Source organism: Diplotaxodon limnothrissa, linkage group LG7, assembly GCF_057381915.1.
Source record: "Diplotaxodon limnothrissa isolate DT_005_m linkage group LG7, D_limnothrissa_male_GT1.1, whole genome shotgun sequence".
Taxonomy (NCBI): Eukaryota; Metazoa; Chordata; class Actinopteri; order Cichliformes; family Cichlidae; genus Diplotaxodon; species Diplotaxodon limnothrissa.
This window is the reverse complement of record NC_140602.1, coordinates 40,920,747-40,941,487: the sequence shown is the minus strand read 5'-3', so window position 1 is coordinate 40,941,487 and position 20,741 is coordinate 40,920,747. Positions and strand designations below refer to the sequence as shown.

The 20,741-nt window shown below is 40.2% G+C and overlaps 1 protein-coding gene across 1 annotated transcript in view; it reads left to right on the top strand.

The window, feature by feature from the left end:
- The window catches only part of LOC146628785 (5-hydroxytryptamine receptor 4), a 63,923-nt gene that overhangs the window by 11,131 nt on the left and 32,051 nt on the right, over positions 1-20,741 (top strand). Inside the window, exons 2-6 of the mRNA XM_085359700.1 lie at positions 4,821-4,902; positions 8,443-8,619; positions 9,300-9,500; positions 10,601-10,754; positions 14,313-14,977. Of these exons, the coding sequence (XP_085215826.1) occupies positions 4,880-4,902; positions 8,443-8,619; positions 9,300-9,500; positions 10,601-10,754; positions 14,313-14,977 (1,220 nt within the window). The 5' untranslated portion in view covers positions 4,821-4,879. The remainder of the gene's footprint in view (positions 1-4,820; positions 4,903-8,442; positions 8,620-9,299; positions 9,501-10,600; positions 10,755-14,312; positions 14,978-20,741) is intronic.

Here is a 20,741-nt window from a genome sequence, read left to right as displayed (position 1 = left end):
CTACTCTATATTTCTATATTCTGTCTTTCTCTAACACATCCTCACTCTTCTTCCTTTTCCACTGATAAGTTGTTGGGGGTCATCAAATGTTGACCCTTGCAGCTCCTTCGTGTCCATGAATTGAACATATTTTAAAATGCTCAGTCTCCTGGCTTCACCTGTGTTGACCACAAAGAATCACGTGCATTACATTTCCTCAAATGTAGGAATGACACATTTTTTGTTATTGAGCCAAAGCAACTGAGATAAAGAGACATGGCGCACTGGTTTCCTGCCTTATTCCTTTTATTTAGGCTCAGAGCCTATGATGGCAGTGACGGTGATATTAACATTAAATAAATGTTAACATTGTCAACTGTTGAGTATGCTGCAGATAAAAAGGAGACATAAAAGCAATCTAGTGCCTTCGTGCTCTCTGCTTTCCAGAGTTCATCCTGTTCTGTTTGGCTGTCAGTCAGATGTGAAATGGACACGGTGAGCTGTGAAAACACACCCCCCTGGACTCACATCATACAAGAAAATTGCAGTCAGAAATATGGCTCATCTCTCCTCTCCCTTTCCTCCCTTTGTAGGAAATTCCAGATTAAGCAACTATTTTTCTCATTTCCGACATGTGAGTAACTGAGTGAGCAACGACTAGCAGGGTGGGTTGTGTTTGTTTTGTTGTTGTGGCGTTGATAGCGTATGAGTGTGTTTGTGGCTGAAAGAGGAAAAAATGCTGATTAGTTTGCTGTGAACACCATTTAAGATGCAAACAATAATCAGTAAATTTCAGCTGACTATTGAACACGGGCTGAATGTAAAGCTGAACACCATCCAATCTGTGCACCATTGTTTAGCTGAATTATTCCTTCAGGAACGTCACATTCACCTATTTTTACTGTGTTTGTAATCAGTGGTTTTGTGTTGTAATTGCTACAGATTACGGACAATCGGCTTAGCTAGAACGTGCTCAGATGTCTAATGAGCCGGGGGCCAGCTAAAGGTGTTAGTATACTTGTTTGAGCCTGTTGAATTGGCCAGGTGTGTGATTGTGAGCAAAGAAGCAGGGTTATAGGTATTTTCTCTTGAAAAGCTACGCTTTACAGGGCCTCTAAAGTTGACTTTTATTTCATTATTTATGCTTTATGGCCTGAAATGCCGCAGTTTTGATTTACACTGGCCATTTTGTTAGGTACAGCTGTTCAACTGCTCATATCTAACCAGCCAACCACATTGCAGCACCATGACCCAAACTCAAAAATACAATTTGTTGCAATCAAGGTATGCAGAAAAACGTCTCTGAACCCACAACACATCAGTTGTGAAGCAAATTGCCCAAAGCAGCAGAAGAGCACACTGGGTGCCGCTCTTGTAAGCTAAGAACGGGAAACTGAGGCTAAAATTAACGCAGGCACGCCAAAATGGACAAACAGAAGATTGAAAAAAAAAGGCTTCCTGTTTTGACAAGTCTCAATTTCTGCTGCGACCGTCAGATGGTAGCGTCAAGCACCATGAAAGCATGAATCCATCCTGCCTTGTATCAATGGTTCAGGCTGCCGGTGAAGCTATGATGTGGGGGATATTTAGTGGGCACACTTTCAGCTGATTAAAATGAATAAGCGTAGCTGTAGTTGTTGACCATGTCTATCTCTTTATGAGCCCCCAGAAGATTTACCTATCTTCTGATGTCAGAAATCTCAACTAATCTCAAACTGGTTTATTGAACATGTCCAGATGGGCTTTACAGTTACAAGATCTCACTGCAATAGAGCACCTTTGGGATGTGATGGAGGGGAGGTGCATTCTATGCATGATAGAGACAATCTGCAGCAACTGTGTGATGCTGTCATGTTAATATGGACCAAAAGATCTGAGGAATGTTTCCAGCGCCTGTGTCATGAAGAATTAAGGCAATGTTGAAGGCAACAGGGGGTCCAACCCCATACTAGCAAGGTACTTCAAATCAATGCCTGTATTTTTTTTTTAATAAAGACACAGTGATCGTGGAATCGTGGATTTAAAAAAATGCCTGTGAATACTGCCCAATATGGTGAACAACCCATTCAGGAACATTATGTTTTTAATAATCTATCCTCACGAGTCCCTTATGTGTTTGAAAAAAACCCTAAAACTTCTCGGCTCTTGTAAGTACAAATGGTATGCACTGTATGCTCTTAAGCAGGATGCAGCGGAGGTGGTGTACTCTACCTGGGTCATGTTATTTCTCTAATTGCTTTAAGGAAGTGGAGCATTTGATAAAAGACAGATTGAACTTTCTCTGTTTTGTTTCAGCCCACTTGTTCAGCGCCACTATATTTTTCATGTCTAGTAAATGTTATGTACAAGTACATACGTAAGTCTGGACAGGTCAGAGCGAGAAAAGCATTGCTTACTTTTTAAGCCAGGATTAAGACTCATTATGAATCAGAGGAAATAAATTAATATTAATTTTAAAATCTACACTATGTGTCTTATTATAGTCAACACAGGAACAGACACGAGTTCAAATTCAACTTAAAGCTGGATAATACACAGATATCGCATGCAGTAAACTGTAATCTGTCCACAGGAAGTAAGTACTGTTGACAGGAGCGTTGGCTTTCACAGTCTGTCAGGTAATGATACTGACCCTCAAGTGCAATAAGCTTGGACAGGGATCATAAAACGGCAGAAAAGCACATGTTGAAATAGGTGCTTAAAGCTGATAAGGCATCGGCAACTGTGCCAATGAAAGGTTGTTCCTCATGAACAGATGCTTAATGTCACATGTGAGAGCATATTCTCCAAGTATTTTTAGAGTTTTTTTTTGTCATTTCCAGTCAAATAGTATGCAAACACTATACAAACAAATAGTATGTACTTTTGTCCTGAGTTGGTGTAATATATTTATGAATCCTAACCTTAACATCAGCTGATAAGTCTGCCTCTTTGGTTTGACATGAAAAAGATTTCAATGGGAATCCAGTCACAAGAAAAAAATGTCTAATGTATCACATTTAGCTGTAGCTATGCTCCATGGTGTATTAGTTTTAAGTAACAGCTGTGAGACTCAGAGATTCCTCCTCTTTCTTTACTATATTTTTAACCCAGGGCTTGTGACTCTGGTATCCTAGCCAAACGTAAAATGGAACTCTAACATGCGCTTCATGTTGCAGAAGCATCATTTCCTAAACTTAACCAAGCAGTTCTGAATAGTAACACAAAACAGTGACTGAAAACAAAAAGAAATGTGACAGAGAAAGAAACTAAAATCTAAAATAATGATACAGCACTGGATACAGACCCCAGACCTTGTAGAACTTGTTAGTTTTTTTTTAAGGCAAATCACAATTTTCTTTGATGTAAAAGTGGTATATTTCTCACCAGCAGTAGGGAGTTGATACTGAGTTTTGTTGGGATTGCAGACACTGAGCCCAAAAATAAATTGGCCATCCCCAGAATTTTTCCATGGCCATAAAGTTGATATTTGTTGTCCAGAATGCATGTAGCCATCCATGCATCCATCCATCCATGCATCTATCCATGCATCTATCCATGCATCCATGCATGCATCCATCTATCCATGCATCCATCCATCTATGCATCTATCCATCCATCCATCCATCTATCCATGCATCCATGCATGCATCCATCTATCCATGCATCCATGCATGCATGCATGCATCCATCCATCTATCCATGCATCTATCCATCCATCCATCTATCCATCCTCTTCACCTTATCTGGGGTTCAGGGTTGTGGTTGTGCGCGAGTCTATCCCATCCCATATCTGTCATACACACTGGAGAGTTTGCCAATCTATCACAGATGCAGTAACATGAAAGATGTAACTATGACTACACTGATTTTTTTTCTGAAATCATTCTCTCATTCAGTCCTTCTTACTTCTTCTTTAGAGAGTTCAGGGTGTGTTAAAAGCACAATTCATTTAGCCTTTTATCAAAGTGTTTAAAGTGAACAGACGTTTTTTTCCCAAAATGAATACTTTTATGGCTGTTTATGCACTCTTTTCTCTCGTCCATCTGTTATTTCTCTTCCAGTGCCAAGCATGATTGTATACAGTGCTCGGATAGGGATAGTGCGGCCCTCATGGTACACTGCAGATTTACTACTTATTTGCACTACTACTGCTACAGAACTTTGGGTTGCATTAAGTGCGCTATATAAGGAAAAGGAGTAAGAACCATACATATGCAAAACACGAGAAAATGGCAAACTCACTATCTAATAGCAAGTGAAGAGCAATTTCTGACTCAGATGTTCAAAAAACATCCAAGATTCATGCTCGATAACTCTAAACCTTGATAATTCTTTGACTTTTAAAGTGGTCTCACTAGGATTGCTTTCTTCATTGGCATAATTAAGAGCAGCAAACGTAAACAGCATTTCTTTCAACGGGAGAAACAAAGGTTTTGATCTTTACCAGTCCCGGCAGTCCATCAGTAGATGGAATCCGACTTTTGACATTCATGAAAAGGAAGTAAGAAAGGAGAATTTCCCCTTGTGGTACTCACTCATGTATGATATTATTATTTCATTACCAAGATAAACTAACATGCTGATTTAATCTGGCAGCAACAGCTGCTGCCTGCCCGCTGCAGACTGTTTGCCCTATAAATATCACACGTTTTCAAGCTGTGATCTAATTACTTATTTGAGGTACAAGTACCACATTTTTGGCTCCTTAATGGGTGCCACAAGATGGACAAACAAGAATGTGAAATCCAGTCAGTTCAGATTCAAGAAGGTCAACTACCGTACTATTTTCAGAAAAATGCAGACTTACTTTAGGAGCCAGTAACATTACATCATGGTTGTGTGTGTGTGTGTTTCAACAGGGCTGTAGCATGGGGTGATGAGGACTCTCCTTTGCTAATCTCAATGCAGATGACTAGTGATGGCCACAGCATCACCTCAACAGTAAGTCATAACAATCATAAGCCAAGTATGTTAAGTCCCTGCTAACTTTAGCATGAATTTCACAGTTTGGGGCTTTTTGTGGTTTATTTCAATTGTTCTTTTTCCAGGATAGAATTACTGAATAGCATGCGACTTTAATTACTTTAAAGAACAAGAATTGAATGCACAAGTTTGAATATGTTTTGGATTTTTCTCTAATCCGAAGAGGATCAAAAGTATACACAGAGGTTCAAATATATACATACACCTCCACTAATATTTAGTTAAATGTTCCTTAGCAAGCTGCACCGCAACTAGATGCTTCAATATCCACTGGTCAGATGATTGAGCATTATTTCTGGCAGAATTAATAGAGTTCATTTAAATTGGTTTTTATGGCATGGACCTGAGTTTTTAGCACTAATTTTCAGTAGGGTTGAGGTTAGGGCTTTGGGAAAGCTGTTCCAGAAGCTTAATGTTAGCCTCCTTTATGTATTCCCAAGCCAGTGTTGTTGTGGTGAAGTCTAGAGTTTGAAGGTAGTCTTTCCTTTTCATTACTGCATCCACTTTGTGTACCAGTACAACTGGTAGTAAAACATCTCCAGAGCATGATGCTACCACCACCATGCTTGATAGTTGGCACAGTGTTTTTACCTTTACGTCTCCAAACCTGTGGCCAAAAAGCTCAGTTGTTTTCTAGTCTGACCATAAAGCTTTTCCCAAGAATGCATTTCGAACTTGAAGGTGTTCATTTTGGAGCAGGGGCTTCTTTCTTGGTTGGCACTCTCTCAGTCCATTAGTGAAGTAGTACCTGTGTTGATCCTGAACATCCTAACCAATTTCCTTTCATTTGAGGGGGGCAGTTTGGGTCTTCTTCCAGACCGTGTTTAAAGATGGCTCCAAGAGACCTTCCTAACTTGTGTAAACCTACAATTCTTCTTCTTAGATCTTCACTGACTTTTCCATTGTCAAACAAACACTTTTTCTGCTGCCAAAAAGAAACTACCAGTTGTTGCACTAATGAGCAGTGTTGGGACTAACGCGTTATTAAGTAACGCGTTACAGTAACTACGTTATTATTGTGGTAACGAGCACGGTAACTAGTTATTATGCCAAAACCGGGAACGCGTTACTCGTTACTGGGATTTAGATAGGGTCGTTACTCGTTACTTCGTGTGGCGGCTATCGCGGAGCTTCCACAGATTCAATAACATTAGCAAGTGGTGGAGGCCAGCAGGTGGATGAAGGAAAAGGGAGGCAGGAGGAGAGACCCGAAGCGGCCGCTGGTCCGAGTGTCAGGTGACCTGAACTTCAGGTAAGAAGTTATGACCTGCAGTCCATCTGGGTCAGATATGAACCAAGTTTAGTTGGAGTTTATTTTCGTTATGCTGACTTTTTCGTACTGCGTGCTAGCTAGCATGACGGGGTTTCTATACAGCTGGGTGGGTGCTATGTTACTGATGTTGAACTTTATTTTGTTCATAAGGTTAATTATTAGAGTTGCCAACCGTCTCGTAAAAAACTGAATCGTCTGGTATTCAGAGAAAATATTACGCGTTTCGTATTGAGGTGAAAAGGAACAGTTTGTCCCGGACTTCAGCTACAATGAAAAAGGCACAAAGCTGGAGTTATTCTGTGTTTACGCTGCACAGCTGCCTCTTCTTCTCTCATCCTCTCACCCTCCCTGTCCTGTTTCTACTTCAATCATGAAACTGATCAGTGATCAGCTGATCGGCTTTTCTCTCTTGTTTGTTTATCGCCCACTTTGCGCCAGAAAGAGGAAACCAGCGGATGTCGCGGTAAACAACAGCAGCACGTTTGATCAGCTGTTGTTAGAATTTATTTAATATTAATTTCTAGTATCAGCTGATGTTTGCTGGAGCCACAGCTGTAAAAGCTGCTGGTCATGATATCGGTTTGGTTATCTGGTGAGAGGGAAACATGAAGATGAAACCAGGAGATGTCCTGATGTTACTGAATCATCAGAGCTGAACAGGTGATGGAGAAACAGGTTTACCTTTTAGGTGACATGAATGAGTTGAAGGGAAGTTATGAACTGTTTCTGAGAGACAAATAACACCAGGATCCTTTTCTAAGTAGCTGACAGCTGGTAACTGTGCAGGGGCGGATCTAGTAAAGTGTTGCCAGGGGTCCATGTAGGGCATTAAAAGGGAAAGGGGGGCACAAGGAAATACTTTCTTATTCTCATTTAAAATGTCTCACTTTTAAAAAAAATTATTATCTGAGTCTTGCAACAAACAATTGATAGATTGATACATATATACCATCAGAACAGTGTACATCACTGTCACAACAGTGTTTATTTTCATTCAAAGGCTTTATGATTTTTCCTATAATTTTTCCTATCCAAAATGCCCGGGACGATTTTTTTGTCCCAGTCCAGCCCTGTATGCAGCTCATCTGCAGTCTGGTGTTACCTACATCTTCCTATTCAGAAGGCAGAATTTCCGAGTTCTGAGTACAATCGAACGCACCACGACTGCAGTTTTTGTGTTGGATGTAAAAAGCAGGCTAGGATAGAATCAGGTGTGGGATTTCTCTCGTGGAAATGTGCACATTATTTTTTCCTTTCTATTGGTAGGTGGCACAGTGCACTTGTGGCAAGTAAGCAAGCTAGAAGACTGGCAATCTTGCTGGGTATCCAGTTACGGAAGCAACACATTAACAAGAGAATTCTGAGTAAAACCAAAGTTACTTTCCCTAGTAACTAGTTACTCTGAAAGTAACGAGTAACTTGAAGTAACTGAGTTACTTTTGATAGAAGTAACTAGTAATGTAACTAAGTTACTAATTTAAAGTAACTTACCCAACACTGCTAATGAGAAGTATTTAATAGGCCTTGGCTTTATGAAGTTAAAAAACAATGTAGAAACTTCACTCATTACAACATCACTTATTAAAAGATTAATTGCGAGTATGTATGTATAATTTTGACCCTGTGTGGATTCAAGAAAGTACTAAATAAATTCAAATTTGTTGAAGTCATTAAAGATGTATGCTGTACCATCTTTACACACTGGAAAAAAAACAGTGCCTCTGTGATTAATACAATTTGATTCTGGTTCTGATTATCTGAATTGTCATGACAACCATGAGTGATTATAACCTTCTGATCACACTTACAGGTGTCAGCCCAACTATAATTACACAGTGTGCTAAATGAAAGCACCCCACAGCCATTTGATTGATTTTTTTTTTTTAATTTTCTGAGGGAACATGCACAAAAAGAAACATTTATCACATTTGGGGGAAAAATGTCTCGTCCCAGCTTAAGCTGTTAGCTGATTTTCATCTGCATTGTCTTGGTAGCTACATATAATATCAGTTGACCCATAAAATTCAGATACATGTCAGAGAGACAACATACAAGTAACATAATATAAAATAATCAAATTTGCATGCAAAGATAAACTAAGATAAATCTATCCATACCCATTGTAAAACTTACATCATGCATATCCCATTCAATAACCAGACTATAGCATATGCAACTAATAACTGATTTATTGGTCGGTTACTTGTTTTATTTTTCTCTTGCAGTTTGTTGGATGATATAAAAAACTCTGAAGAACAACAGCCAGGCCAACAGGAGCAGCAGGAATTCTTGAGCTCCCTGGAGACCATCGCTCTCTCTATCTTTCTCTCGCTCATCATTATCATGACAGTTTTTGGCAACCTGTTGGTCATGGTGGCGCTCTGCAAGGACCGACACTTGCGGTGAGCACTGTTGTCTTTCTCAGCAGCAGCTGTGTTTTTTGTGACTTCAGCAGAGAAGAAGGTTTAAATCTTCTGTCTGCAAATGCTCCCTAAAATCTTTTTTGAGAACGTCCAGAAAAGCCAAAATAAAAATCTAGTAATCTTAAAAATAAATACAATAAACCTGACATAATGTAGCAAAGTTTTTTTGAGTGAGATAATGACTTTCAGAATTTCTTTTTCCGTCTTTTAAAATTAAACCAGCATTTGAAGATCTGTTTTTTCTCAAACTACATGGTTCTCATTTTGGCAGTAATATTTAAACAAACCCATCAAATGTCAGAGCACTCAAATTTCATTCAGCCTGTCATGACAAACCCCGTCAGGTAGACAGAAAGATGGGCATTAATTTGTTTTGACATTTGGTAACTTCCCCAAAAATACATTTTTTGGATCTGTGCCTCAAAAGTTTTGAGACCTTATTAAAGACCTTTATTTAAGATAGACTTTACTGCAGGAATGGAAGTTAATACTATTTATTTATAAAACTATACTCAAAAACATGCCTGTCTTTCATATTTTTACAGAGTTGCGCCGACTAAGCCGCTTCCCTTTTTAAAGACAGAACATTTAGAGTAAATCAAACTTTTTCTGGATCTTTTTTTTTCTCCAACTTCTATATGGTTGTCTTCTTCTCCCAGAAAGAAAAAGACAAACTACTTTATTGTCTCGCTGGCGTTTGCTGACTTGCTGGTTGCTCTGGTTGTGATGCCCTTTGCTGCCATCGAACTGACTACTGGCCAGTGGCGCTATGGAGAGATTTTCTGCCTGGTGCGAACATCTCTGGACGTCCTGTTGACCACAGCATCCATCCTGCACCTCTGCTGCATTGCACTGGATAGGTTTGTGTTTGTGTAAAAAAGGCATATATTGATGGCACAATGTGTTTCCCCACTGAAAACATTTTTTTAAAATAGGGTTTGATTTAATGTTGAAGACAGTCAGTTACTTACGTTGCACACCTAACAAATGATCCGTCTGTATTTTTCTACCACTTATTTGGGTCGTAGGGGCTGCCCTCTAAGCAGGTACCCCAGACTATACTCTCTTCATCCAGAGCCTCCCACTCTTTGAGAAGAATACAAAACATTATCAAACTGGCAGAGACCTAATCTTTCGTGTGTGTCCAGGTCGGCCCTCGGGTAGTCCTCTTGGTAGGACATGCCCATGCAGTGCTGTTTGTAGATTTCAAACAGAGAATAATCATTTCTACTATTCTCACAATCCTCTTCAGCTTATGGCTATCCTCAGACCTGCTGTTTGCAAACCAAGAAGTGATCCAGTATGTAATAATGTTTTTGATGGCCCATCTGTATGAGACTGTCAGTGCTGAAGTGAGGAGGTCCGCTGTCTTCCTTCTGCAGAGGAGGGAGAGAAGCTGCTGTGCCTTCTTGATGACAGCTGTGGTGTTGTCGCTGGAGGTCAGCCCTCCAAAACTCAATGCCCTTTACCCTCTTTACCGCAAATTCGCTGACTGTCGGTGGTGGGAGATAACTGAAGGTAGCCCTCCTAAAATCTATGAGATCTCAGCAAAGGCTTCTGATGTCCCTTAGAGAGTCACAAACAAAAATACGACTTTGACAGGCAAAGCTAGCTGTTGCCTTATATTGCCTTTACTGGTGTAAGCAGATCCTGCAGCAAGCATTGGTCATGCCACCATGTTGAACCTAGTATTTCTGTCAGAAAAAGTGAACAGAATCAGCTATGAAGAGCAGCCAAACAGTTTAATATCACAGAAAGTCAGTAAGGTTTCCTACAAAAGTAGGAAAAAGTCTGATTTATTTCACAGCAATGGCTGCTCTACCGTCATACAGGGATCAAATAAGCCAGAATAGAGTATGGGCCCAATACCCCATACCTCTGAAGCACAACCCCCCATTCATTTTTAAATCTGTATGTTAGTGTAAAGTATGTGTGTGCTAGTGTCTGTGTCTTATTTCAGGTATTATGCCATCTGCTGCCAGCCATTGGTGTATCGACACAAGATGACCCCGATGAGAGTGGCAGTCATGCTCAGTGGCTGTTGGCTCATTCCCACATTTATCTCCTTTCTACCCATCATGCAAAGCTGGAACGCCATCGGGATCGAGGATATTGTAAGTCCTCATTAGCTCAGATCAGAAACCATCACTAATGAGATCAAAACAAGTGGCTACATAGTTCTAATGCTTACATTTCTTTACTACGACCCCTGAATCAAACCAAACAGACAGTATGTTTAAACAAAGTATCACAAAGAAAAGTTCATACCGCTCTCAAATGCCTAAAGAGAGGTATGTTCTTTCTTTGAGGGCAAAAGCGGCATTAACCTCTCCAGTCTAATATTCTTTGTTTCTTTTTTTTTTTTTTTTTTTTTTTTTTTGGCCTGTCCCGTTTGGCTCTTTTGCCATCAGAATTGTTGTCTAAAGGCAAAGAAAGATGCCCAACGGATTTACTTTACCAAACTGACCATCCCAGCCTTGCCGTAATGGTCCATTTGATTCACCTTTTATTGTTTATTTTATTTTCACTTACTGAATACGGGACAGACTTGACTGGGGGAAAGAAGGGGAGAAAGAAAGAGGGAAAGAGAAACAGCTGAGAAGAGGGACGGGGGAGAAGGGCAAAAGACAAAAACCAACAGAACGGGCAGAGAAAAAAATGCATATATCGATCACCTGGATCACCTGCTGAGAAAGAAAAAAGAAAGCAAGCAGAAGAGAACAAGAGTAATAGAATAAACAACATCACAATGATATATGGGAATATGACAGTAAATACTAAATGTTAAACATTATTGTGCAGCACATAAGATCAACAGAACACAGTGTGCTTTGAGGTAGGAGCCAAAAAGGGTGTAGTTTGTGGGTGTGATCACCCGTGTGTACACCTGTGAGCATGGACGCGCTTGTTTTTTGTTTTTTTAAAAGGTTCCTTCATGTAATAATCTGCTAGAGGGTGTGGGGGGGCCACAGCCCCGTCCTCCAGGGCGTGAAGCAGGTGTGGAGGAGATCAAAACTCCAGACATCCAGAGGCCCCCAGAACACAAGAGACCAAGGAAGACCAACAGAGGGGCAGCTGCGCCACTGTCCCGGAAAGAGCTGAGGAGAGTCCCAGATGAGAGCTCACTCAGCAGCCGCGGAGCAGAAGCCGGGGGGGGGGGGGGTTGCAGTGACGCGCCCGTGAGCTCCGCCGGCAGCCAGCTGCGCCTGAGTGTTTCTAATAACATTTTCAATCCCTGAAACAATGGCACAGTAAAAGAATGATCACAAAACAATTCCAGTCCCTGTGGAGGCTTTCTCGCTGCGAGCAAAGACAACACTTCAACAAGCATTTTCTTCTGGTTTAGGTATGTTCTGGCATGAGCTTGTTTCAGAGCTGCCTTGAAATGAGCAGCAGGACTCCCAGAGGCAGGCAGGGACAGATGAATTTATTCATCCAGACTTAATGAAAAGCTCTTTTCTCTTATCTTTCTGTCTGGCAGCGTACAAAGCCAGTGTTACTTTTTTAACGGCTGTCTCAATGGCTAGAAGTCATACACGGTATACAAAATTGCATAGGATTATTTTAAATGCTGTCTGTGTGTGTGCCGATGTGTTTTTCATTACGCTTCTGTTCTGTTTCAGAGGGATTGTTTGAAACTGAAATTTCTTCTCACTAAGCACAAGCTAAACCAAACAGTATTTGTCTGGTTGGTTTTAAAGGTGTCTGCTCAGGGATAGTGATCTGAAACTGATCTCTGTCTTGAAATGCTCAATTTGGGAGATACCGTCTGCAGCAAAGTTTTCTGTCAGTAGAATAAAATCTAATTAAATTGAGCTGGCCAAGTTGATTTCAGATAGAAATTTACCTTAGGGACTGGTTATCACCGTGGTCTATGCCATAAGCTACACGGAGCTTATACCTCAAGCACTTCTATGGAATAATAAACAACTCCCGAGCAGAGACAAACCAGATAACTGGGCAATGTGGCAGAAAGCTGGAAGTACTTATATTATTAATTTATTTGACATCAACTAGTAGAAATCTGTAAATTATTACAGTTCTAGAGGTTTGTCCAAATGAGTAGTGCTCTGTTTAAACGGTTGGGCCGTCCTTTCAACTATTCCACAGGTAGTCCACTCAAACAGCTACTAAAAAAATTACAATCAGGCAAAGGAAACACTTCCAAAATTTAGAATTAATTCCAGGATTCACATATCTCAGGTATGCGACCCTTTGCTCGAAGCTAAGAGGCAATGGATAGAGGATCTCTCAGTGCATATATCTGCCGATGGTCTGCATAATATTGAGGCATTGTACAAAGAAATGTATAATAAATGTATACGGCTGAAAATAAAACACAGTTGGCAACAGACAGCAAAACAATTACACAGATGAAAGTTACCTTTCGTGGACTTTTGCTGTAAGTGTGAGGCTCCTGTTCTGCATGTACTTGGACTTGTTGCAATCACAAGGCTGGAGGAATAATATCAAAAAGGCTAATTTTTTAAAGTATTAAAATAAAAATTTCACATCTCCGCAAAGTCAAGATTCAACTTCAAGACTCTGACATCTCATCCTTTGAAAAAAGCTAGATTATTCTGGCTCTTATCGCGACTAAGTGACACTGTGCTGTGGGAGTAAGCACCCACCTCCATATGGAGAATGGACAACAACAGCGGCACAGTTGGCTGTCTGTGACACGGTTACTTACAGTTTATTCAGTAGGCTTTGTGAATACATGTTTACCATGTGGCTGTTGTCAGCTTAAAGAACTTTTTGGTTACCTAGTAAATGTAACACAAAGATGAACGTCACATTCAATAATTAGGGAGGAAATCGATGTGATGGACTTCCTTTCTTTACTTTCTTTTGATAATTATGTAAGTGTGAAGCTTTGATTAAACCTAAATCTTTTTCCAATTAACACCCAGTTGCTCAAAAAGTATACAAACCTTATTGTGTGTAGTTTCATTTACAGGTAGGAACGATTATTGTTTTCATTTTTCACCAAACTATCAAATCAGAAACGTGTGACAAGAGGCTCGTGCTTCTTCCATCATTACTGAAATCTCCCCTCAGCTGAGTTTCTGCTAACTCTTGGATGTAGACAGTAGAAAGAATAATTATTCCTACATTAAACAGCTCACAACTGCAATTGTAGCAAGGTTGTCTTTTTTGGATAGAGACATTGCTATTTAGCTTTTCAAATGCATTATTTTGGCACTTTAAACACTAAAAGTCCATTAAGAGTGCATTTTCAATTCAAGATGAGTCACGCATTACTTTTTGTTCTGCTTTGACAATAGTTTGGTTTTATTCTAGTGTCCCAGGGTGCAGCATTACCTTACTGCACCCAAATGCTACATAGAGGGATGAGATAAAATTAATCTTTCAGCTCATTTTTAATTTACTTTGACCTACTCATGGTTTATATAGAGGACAAAGATATGGGCAACTGGCCAGACAAAGGATATTCCAAAGTACTTTATTATTACAATATGTAGCATTTACCTCTTTCTTTAGCCCGCCTTAACTAAAAGGCAGGAAGCAGAGGGAAACAGCTGGCCTAAGTCTTTCCATAGTTCCAGTTTTTTTTTGAATGTTTTTGTTTTTTGTTAAGTTAAACTAATCCCCTCCTGGGAGCCCCATATTTCACTTGTTTTTTCTTCCTGTGTCTTCTCTCTTTGCAGATTGAAGAGCGGCGAGCCTTGGCGGGAGGCTCGAACGACACAAGTTGTGTGTTTCTAGTTAACCGGCCGTACGCCCTGATCTGCTCTGCAGTGGCCTTCTACGTGCCGCTGGGCCTCATGGTCCTAGCCTACCAGCGTATCTATGTTACTGCCATGACCCACGTGCGGCAGATAGAGACACTTCAACGTGCCGGCTCTGCTCCAGTCACCGGCACAATTCCAGTCATTACCGTGAGGACATCCACTTCCTCAGATCCTTTGGAGCATTACCGCCTTAGGACACCAACAGGTTCCTCCTCCTCAGAGCAGGCTCCTGTAGGTCACAGCCGCATGCGCATTGAGACCAAGGCAGCAAAGACGTTGGCGGTTATAATGGGTTGTTTCTGCCTGTGCTGGGCTCCATTCTTTATCACCAACATAGTGGACCCTTTCATCCACTACTCGGTACCCTGGCAGCTGTGGACAGCCTGGTTGTGGCTTGGGTACATTAACTCAGGGCTAAACCCTTTCCTGTACGCCTTCCTAAACCGGGCTTTTCGGAGGGCGTTTCTGGTCATTCTCTGCTGCGGGGATGAGCGGTACGCACGGCAGGGGAGCTGCTCCTATGGACCAACCCACAGAGCATGCTCAGCTGCATCAGTCAATGGGACATCCATGGCACTGAGGTAAACACACAGGCAGGCACAAGTCACATTTGTACCAGTCTATCTATAACCAGTGGCCTAAGACATATTTGATCATGTAAGACTGATGGCAGACGTCCCTTAATGTTAATGTGAAGGGAAGTAATTTCAGTGAGTGAAGGGGTGTAAGTGGATCTGAGTGAGAGAGTGTATGTTTTTTTTGCTCAGCGATCAAGGCTTTGATTGTTCACAATAAACAAGAACCTGTTTCAGGTTAACATTAAGGTCACATTTGTCATTTTTCAGGGCAATAACTTGTGGATTGTAATAAATACCTAAGCCGGATGCGCTACTACGTCACTGATGTTCTGTTTTTGTCCTCACTGATTCAAAAAGAATTGAAGGCCTTGGGCAAGAATGAACTTTAATTTGTCATTTCCCGCGAAAAGACCTACACCTAAACCTTTCTGTGTCATCTGACTGAAAGATTGTTTGTTTTCCTTAGTCTTTGCCTGAAAAAAACTGAGACGAGGACGACACACTGGACTTTTATTAGTTCATTACTCCATCTATTTGACACACCAAAAAGATAATTTTTAATGTTTTTAATTAACTAGCAGCTGTTAAGAAGAAGAAGAAGAAGACCAGCAGATTAAAGATGTTCATCATCTTGAAAAGTGGAAAACTGGAATTGTCCCTTTGTTGACCTCCTCGGAGTGATCAGTTGCAATTAAGAAACACAGTTATGGTCCTACATGACACAGAAGAGACACTCACATCAGTCCCTGATGAATGTCAGGGACATTTTGAACATTTTGGACGATTACCTCAGTGCCCTTCACAAGAGAAATTTATTGCCACTAAGTCTCATTTGGAGTGTTATACTCGTGCACCTGGACGAAGATAATCCTGTGGCCTATTGTGAGCTGCCAAACTTTATTTTGTTGCATTATGTTGAGCCACATAACTCCTGCAGTTTTATGAAGGTAAAACAGGACTGCATCGCAAATCTGTAGAAGAGGGGGAACATAGTGAGTGTAGTTTGACATTGCTTCATGGAGCTGTGGAGGGAGAGAGGGAGTGCCAGCCAAGGACTTTAATCTGAGCAGTAAGAAGAAAAGTGGAGAAATCGCACTAATTGTGATAGAAAAGGGTTGTAGCTGCAGACATGTAACTGTGGGGAAGATTTTCATGGCCCGAATATTGCTAGCTGGCAAGGTATTACTCACTGAGGGAAATGGACATTTCTGTTGCTGTTTGAATCCAGTTTTATTCATCACACTGTTTGGATTCCTGCATCAGCTGACACAGAGATCATCCAAAGGACTGTGGCTGAATGAGCATGGACAAAAATGGATCTTGGTCAACCTTTGCACCACTTGCTGGACAAGCAGCTGAAGACTTTCTCTAACATCTGTTTCAGCTTTACCACCACAAGGATAAAACACAATTCCACATACCACAATCCATGTATCCACTGTGGATTTAAGCTCCTGAGTAAATCACATTTACATTTTGATTTATTGAGTGATTGTTTTGCACTGTGATATTTATTTAATCACAGTTCTTTTTCACATTTTGAGTACTGTAGCATTTCCCAACTTTGGGGATAAATAAGGTATTTCTTATTGGATCATATATCATTTTATCACATACTGTGTGCAGCTAGTTGCTATCCTAGGCTCACATTTGTGATAAAATGAATTTAATAATCATCCCTTCTTTTAATCCCTTGTTTTCTGATCATGAGATGTGTCAGATGCTTTTCATGGAACCGTTTGGGAAATTTTGAAAGAGAACATTCAGACTTTGACCCACACTTGCACTTGTGCTGTGTTTTTCTGCAGAAACTTCTTTAATGTTTAATCATGCCATTTAATGCAGCACGTGCACAGCAGCAGCTGGGGAGAATGATGAGGAGATAAACTTGTATGGACAGCAATAACAGAATGTAGCAACAGCAATATGAAGATCAGCCATTGTGTTTTTTCTCTTGGTAGTCACTGAAATAGAATTTACCACTAAAAGTTTTTTATTTGTAGTTTTTATTCATCATAAAGTGTAGTAAATAGAAAAAACTAGAGTCAAATCAATATTTACTGTGACTCACCTGCTGGTCTTAGTAAATTACAAGTTGTCCTTAATGTCTCCATCACAATAGGCTAAAAGTAGGATGACAACCACTCATTGATTTTTTTTTTTCCTTTTAATGATCACAATTAGTTTCAGTGATCGGTTTTGAGCCCAAAGAAATTGCAGTCTGACTGCAGTCACTCTCAGACAGATTGACGAAGGCTTGCAAATAATTGGCTTCCAATTTATGCAAAGCCTTTTGTCAATCCTTTTGCTGTCCTGCAAAAGGACATCACTATTTTTGGAGGAATTTCTATTTCAAATCTATGATTTCACCTGGCTATACTCTGAATATATTCTGGCTATACTGTGAATATATTAGTTCATGTAAATTTCTATAGAAGGCCAAATCTTTGCAGGTTGAATTTAATTACCAACTTCAGCTAATTCAGTGGTAAAATGAGAGCAGATAGACTCCATTTCTGTGACTGTCTTGATGCGCTAAAGTTGCTTTGACTATAGCATTTTGCACTTGGACAGTTCTTAAGATACTTGGCAGGCAGGTTACTTCAAGCATCTTGGAGAATTTCTCTCACTGTCTTCTTCATGTAATCTGAGACGGAGTCAGGCAATAGAGGCCCCCAGGGGACCAAACCATCTTCCTGTTGCTGGAGAATTTGTCTGGGTTTTGTTTAGGCAAACTAGCACCAATCTAACATGGTGAACTTTGTAAGTATTAAATTATAGAAAAGTGGAGCAAAAAGCACCCTTCAAAGAGCAGCTAAAATGCCCAAATCTGGCTAAATCTTGGTTCTTAGTGGTTAAATAGCACGGACAGTGGACAGTTTCATATTTGTCTTTTTTACAGATTGGATCTTCAATGTAATTATAATATATAATAACACTAAAAGTCCAGAAGGCTTTTCACACCAGGACATCTGTTGATGTTATGGTGCTGATTTAGTTGACGGCTGTGTTTGTGCTCTCAGCTTCCGCGAGCTGGGAGAAAGATGGAGGAGACCTGCTTGTGTCTGCACTGTTTAACTCTAATACAAGTACTTCACTGCTGAAGAGAAACAGTGAGAGTGCGTGTGCACTCATGCACACGTGTGACAAATGAATTCATACAAAATACATGCAAGCACAGGCAGTCACACCTTCTGAACGTGTCGAGAAACCTTCTGCGTGTGCATCATCTGTGCGTGTCTGTTATATGAAATAAGAAAAATGAAACACGCTTTCCTGATATCTCAGCTTATGGCATACTAGTTTTAGCTTTCACGTGTTTCCATGGATTTCTGCACGTCGGTGTGTAGGAAACAGAAAGGCAAACAGTGTTAACTCCAATCTGATGTCCTGTCTTAAATCTGTCTCCGATGGAAAACAGACTCGGACAATCAGATTAAGGCCGGCAGGATACTAGAAGCTGAAATTACTGGAGAAATCCTGTCGAATCTCATTTTTATTTCAGTGAGATGACGGCCTTTAAGGAAACTGTTTTTCAAAGTTACATTTAAGTGTCCTCTGCCTTTTTAAAATGTCTTTGTCCATGTGTGATGGCACATATGGAAAATGTTGGCAGAGTAGTAGGATATGAATCCAATGGAAAGCAGAATTGCTTTACAACAGATTCTAACATTGGTATTTCTTTGCTTTGGCCTGCTTTTAATGACATGCTTTATATTTTAAACACTTTAAACTGTTTGTTGTTGTGAATTGGTGCCATAAAAATCAAACTGACTTGAATTGAATTGGTGTTATTTAGAATACAGTCCATTCTTTTCTTACTTTGCCTAATTACTTTCTCCACCAGTCATTTCTTTAAATGTGCCACCGTCTTTTGTTTTTCTAAAATTGAAAACAAAAAAACAAAAAAAAAACATCCTAACAATTAATATTTCGTGCATATTTTTTGGTCATTTGGATTTTCCCTTACCCAGTATTTTTGTCCATCAGTAAAGCTTTAAATACTTCTGTAGAAAGAATAAAGTTACGTTGAAACCAAGCACACCATTGTTTTTCTTATGACATTACGAATAAGTTTGATGTGTCACATGGCCCTCTTCCTATTAAAAAAACAAAAGTTGTATCCAAGATGGCCGACTTCTAAATGGCCACCATGGTCACCACCCATCTTGAGGAGTTTGCCCTCTCACATATACTAATGTGCCACAAACAGGACTTTAATATCACCAACCATTCCCATGTTATTACGGTGTATGCATATAAATGACCCACCCTGTGGAGACAAAAGCATCTGGAGATTTGAAACAGGTTAAAAATGTTGAGTTGCTCCTTGTCTTGTGTCCTTGCGCCAGTATGGTGTTTACAGCATTTTATAAAGTATGTCTTTCTATAGACACACAATATGGACACGAGTATTGGGCCACAGTCCCATTACCACGGCTCCTTGCCATGCAGTTGGGAATGAATGGGTTGTTCGAAAAACTGTGCACTAGGAGACTCGTGGCATGGGTTTCCTTGGATGAGCTGTTCCTGCTTTTTTTTCCACAATTTTGCTTATATAGTATAATTTAAGTGTTGTTTTATTCGACCGGCACGTCAGTTGTCACAGCCAGATAACAGTTAACTTGAGCTAGCATAGCACGAGTGGATGCAGCTAAGCAGTCTGTTTTCAAGGACAGATTAACTGTCAGGACAGAAATTATTATTATTAATAATAAGTAATAGTTTTACTAGAAGTACGTATTTGAAATATATATATATATATATATATTGCATAGATATATTTGATTATTCAGTGTTTGTAGTTAAAGTGTTATGGTAAGCAATTTTTTTTAGCATATCACATACTATCTTCTTCTTATTATTATTATTCTTTCAACTTCAGGGGCCACCACAATGGGTCATGTGCCTCCATTTCACTGCATCCCTAGCATCCTGTCACACCAACCCTCTGCATGTCCTCTCTTCCTCTCCATATTCAACATCTCTTTGTCCAATATATCCCTCCTGTGCACATGACTGAACCATCTCAGCCTTACTACTACTCAGCCTGAGCTGTCCGTCATCTGTCCCTCTGATGTACTCAGATCTAATCTTTCCCATTCTGGTGACTCTCTTGTAAAACCTTAACATCTTCAGCTTTGTTAGGCCAAACAGGTGACGGTACTGTCTTGCTCCCCCCAACACTCACCTCAACTGCACGCTCTTCTTCGTGTAGTCTCTGTTACTTTGGATGGTGACCCAGGGAATTCAAACTCATATACCTTCACTGTCTCCACTCTTTGATTGTTACCCTTTCCACCCGTCTCAGTCTAATTCACACATATGTATTCTGTCTTATTTCCATTGATTTTCATTCTTCTTTTTTCCACCTCCACCTCTCCAGGCTCTCTTCCACTTGATCCTTACTCTCACTGAAGATCACAATGTCATCTTCAAACATCATGGTCCACAGTGACTCCTACCTGACCTCACCTGTCAACTAGCAAAAACCAGCTCAGAGCTAATCCCTGATGTAATCCCACCCCTACCTTGAACCCAAATGTCACTCCTATCGCACATCTCGCTACTGTCCTGCACCACCATCACATACATCTCTGTCGTACTTCCTCAAACAGTACCACAGTTCCTCTCTTGTCACCCTACTATATGCTTTCTCAAAATAAAGCCATACTGCAGCTTCCTAATCATGACCTTTCTTCTTAACCTATGTTTGTGATATGTCTTTTATTATTTCCCCCTTCTGTAAAACTACAGTATTGAGCTA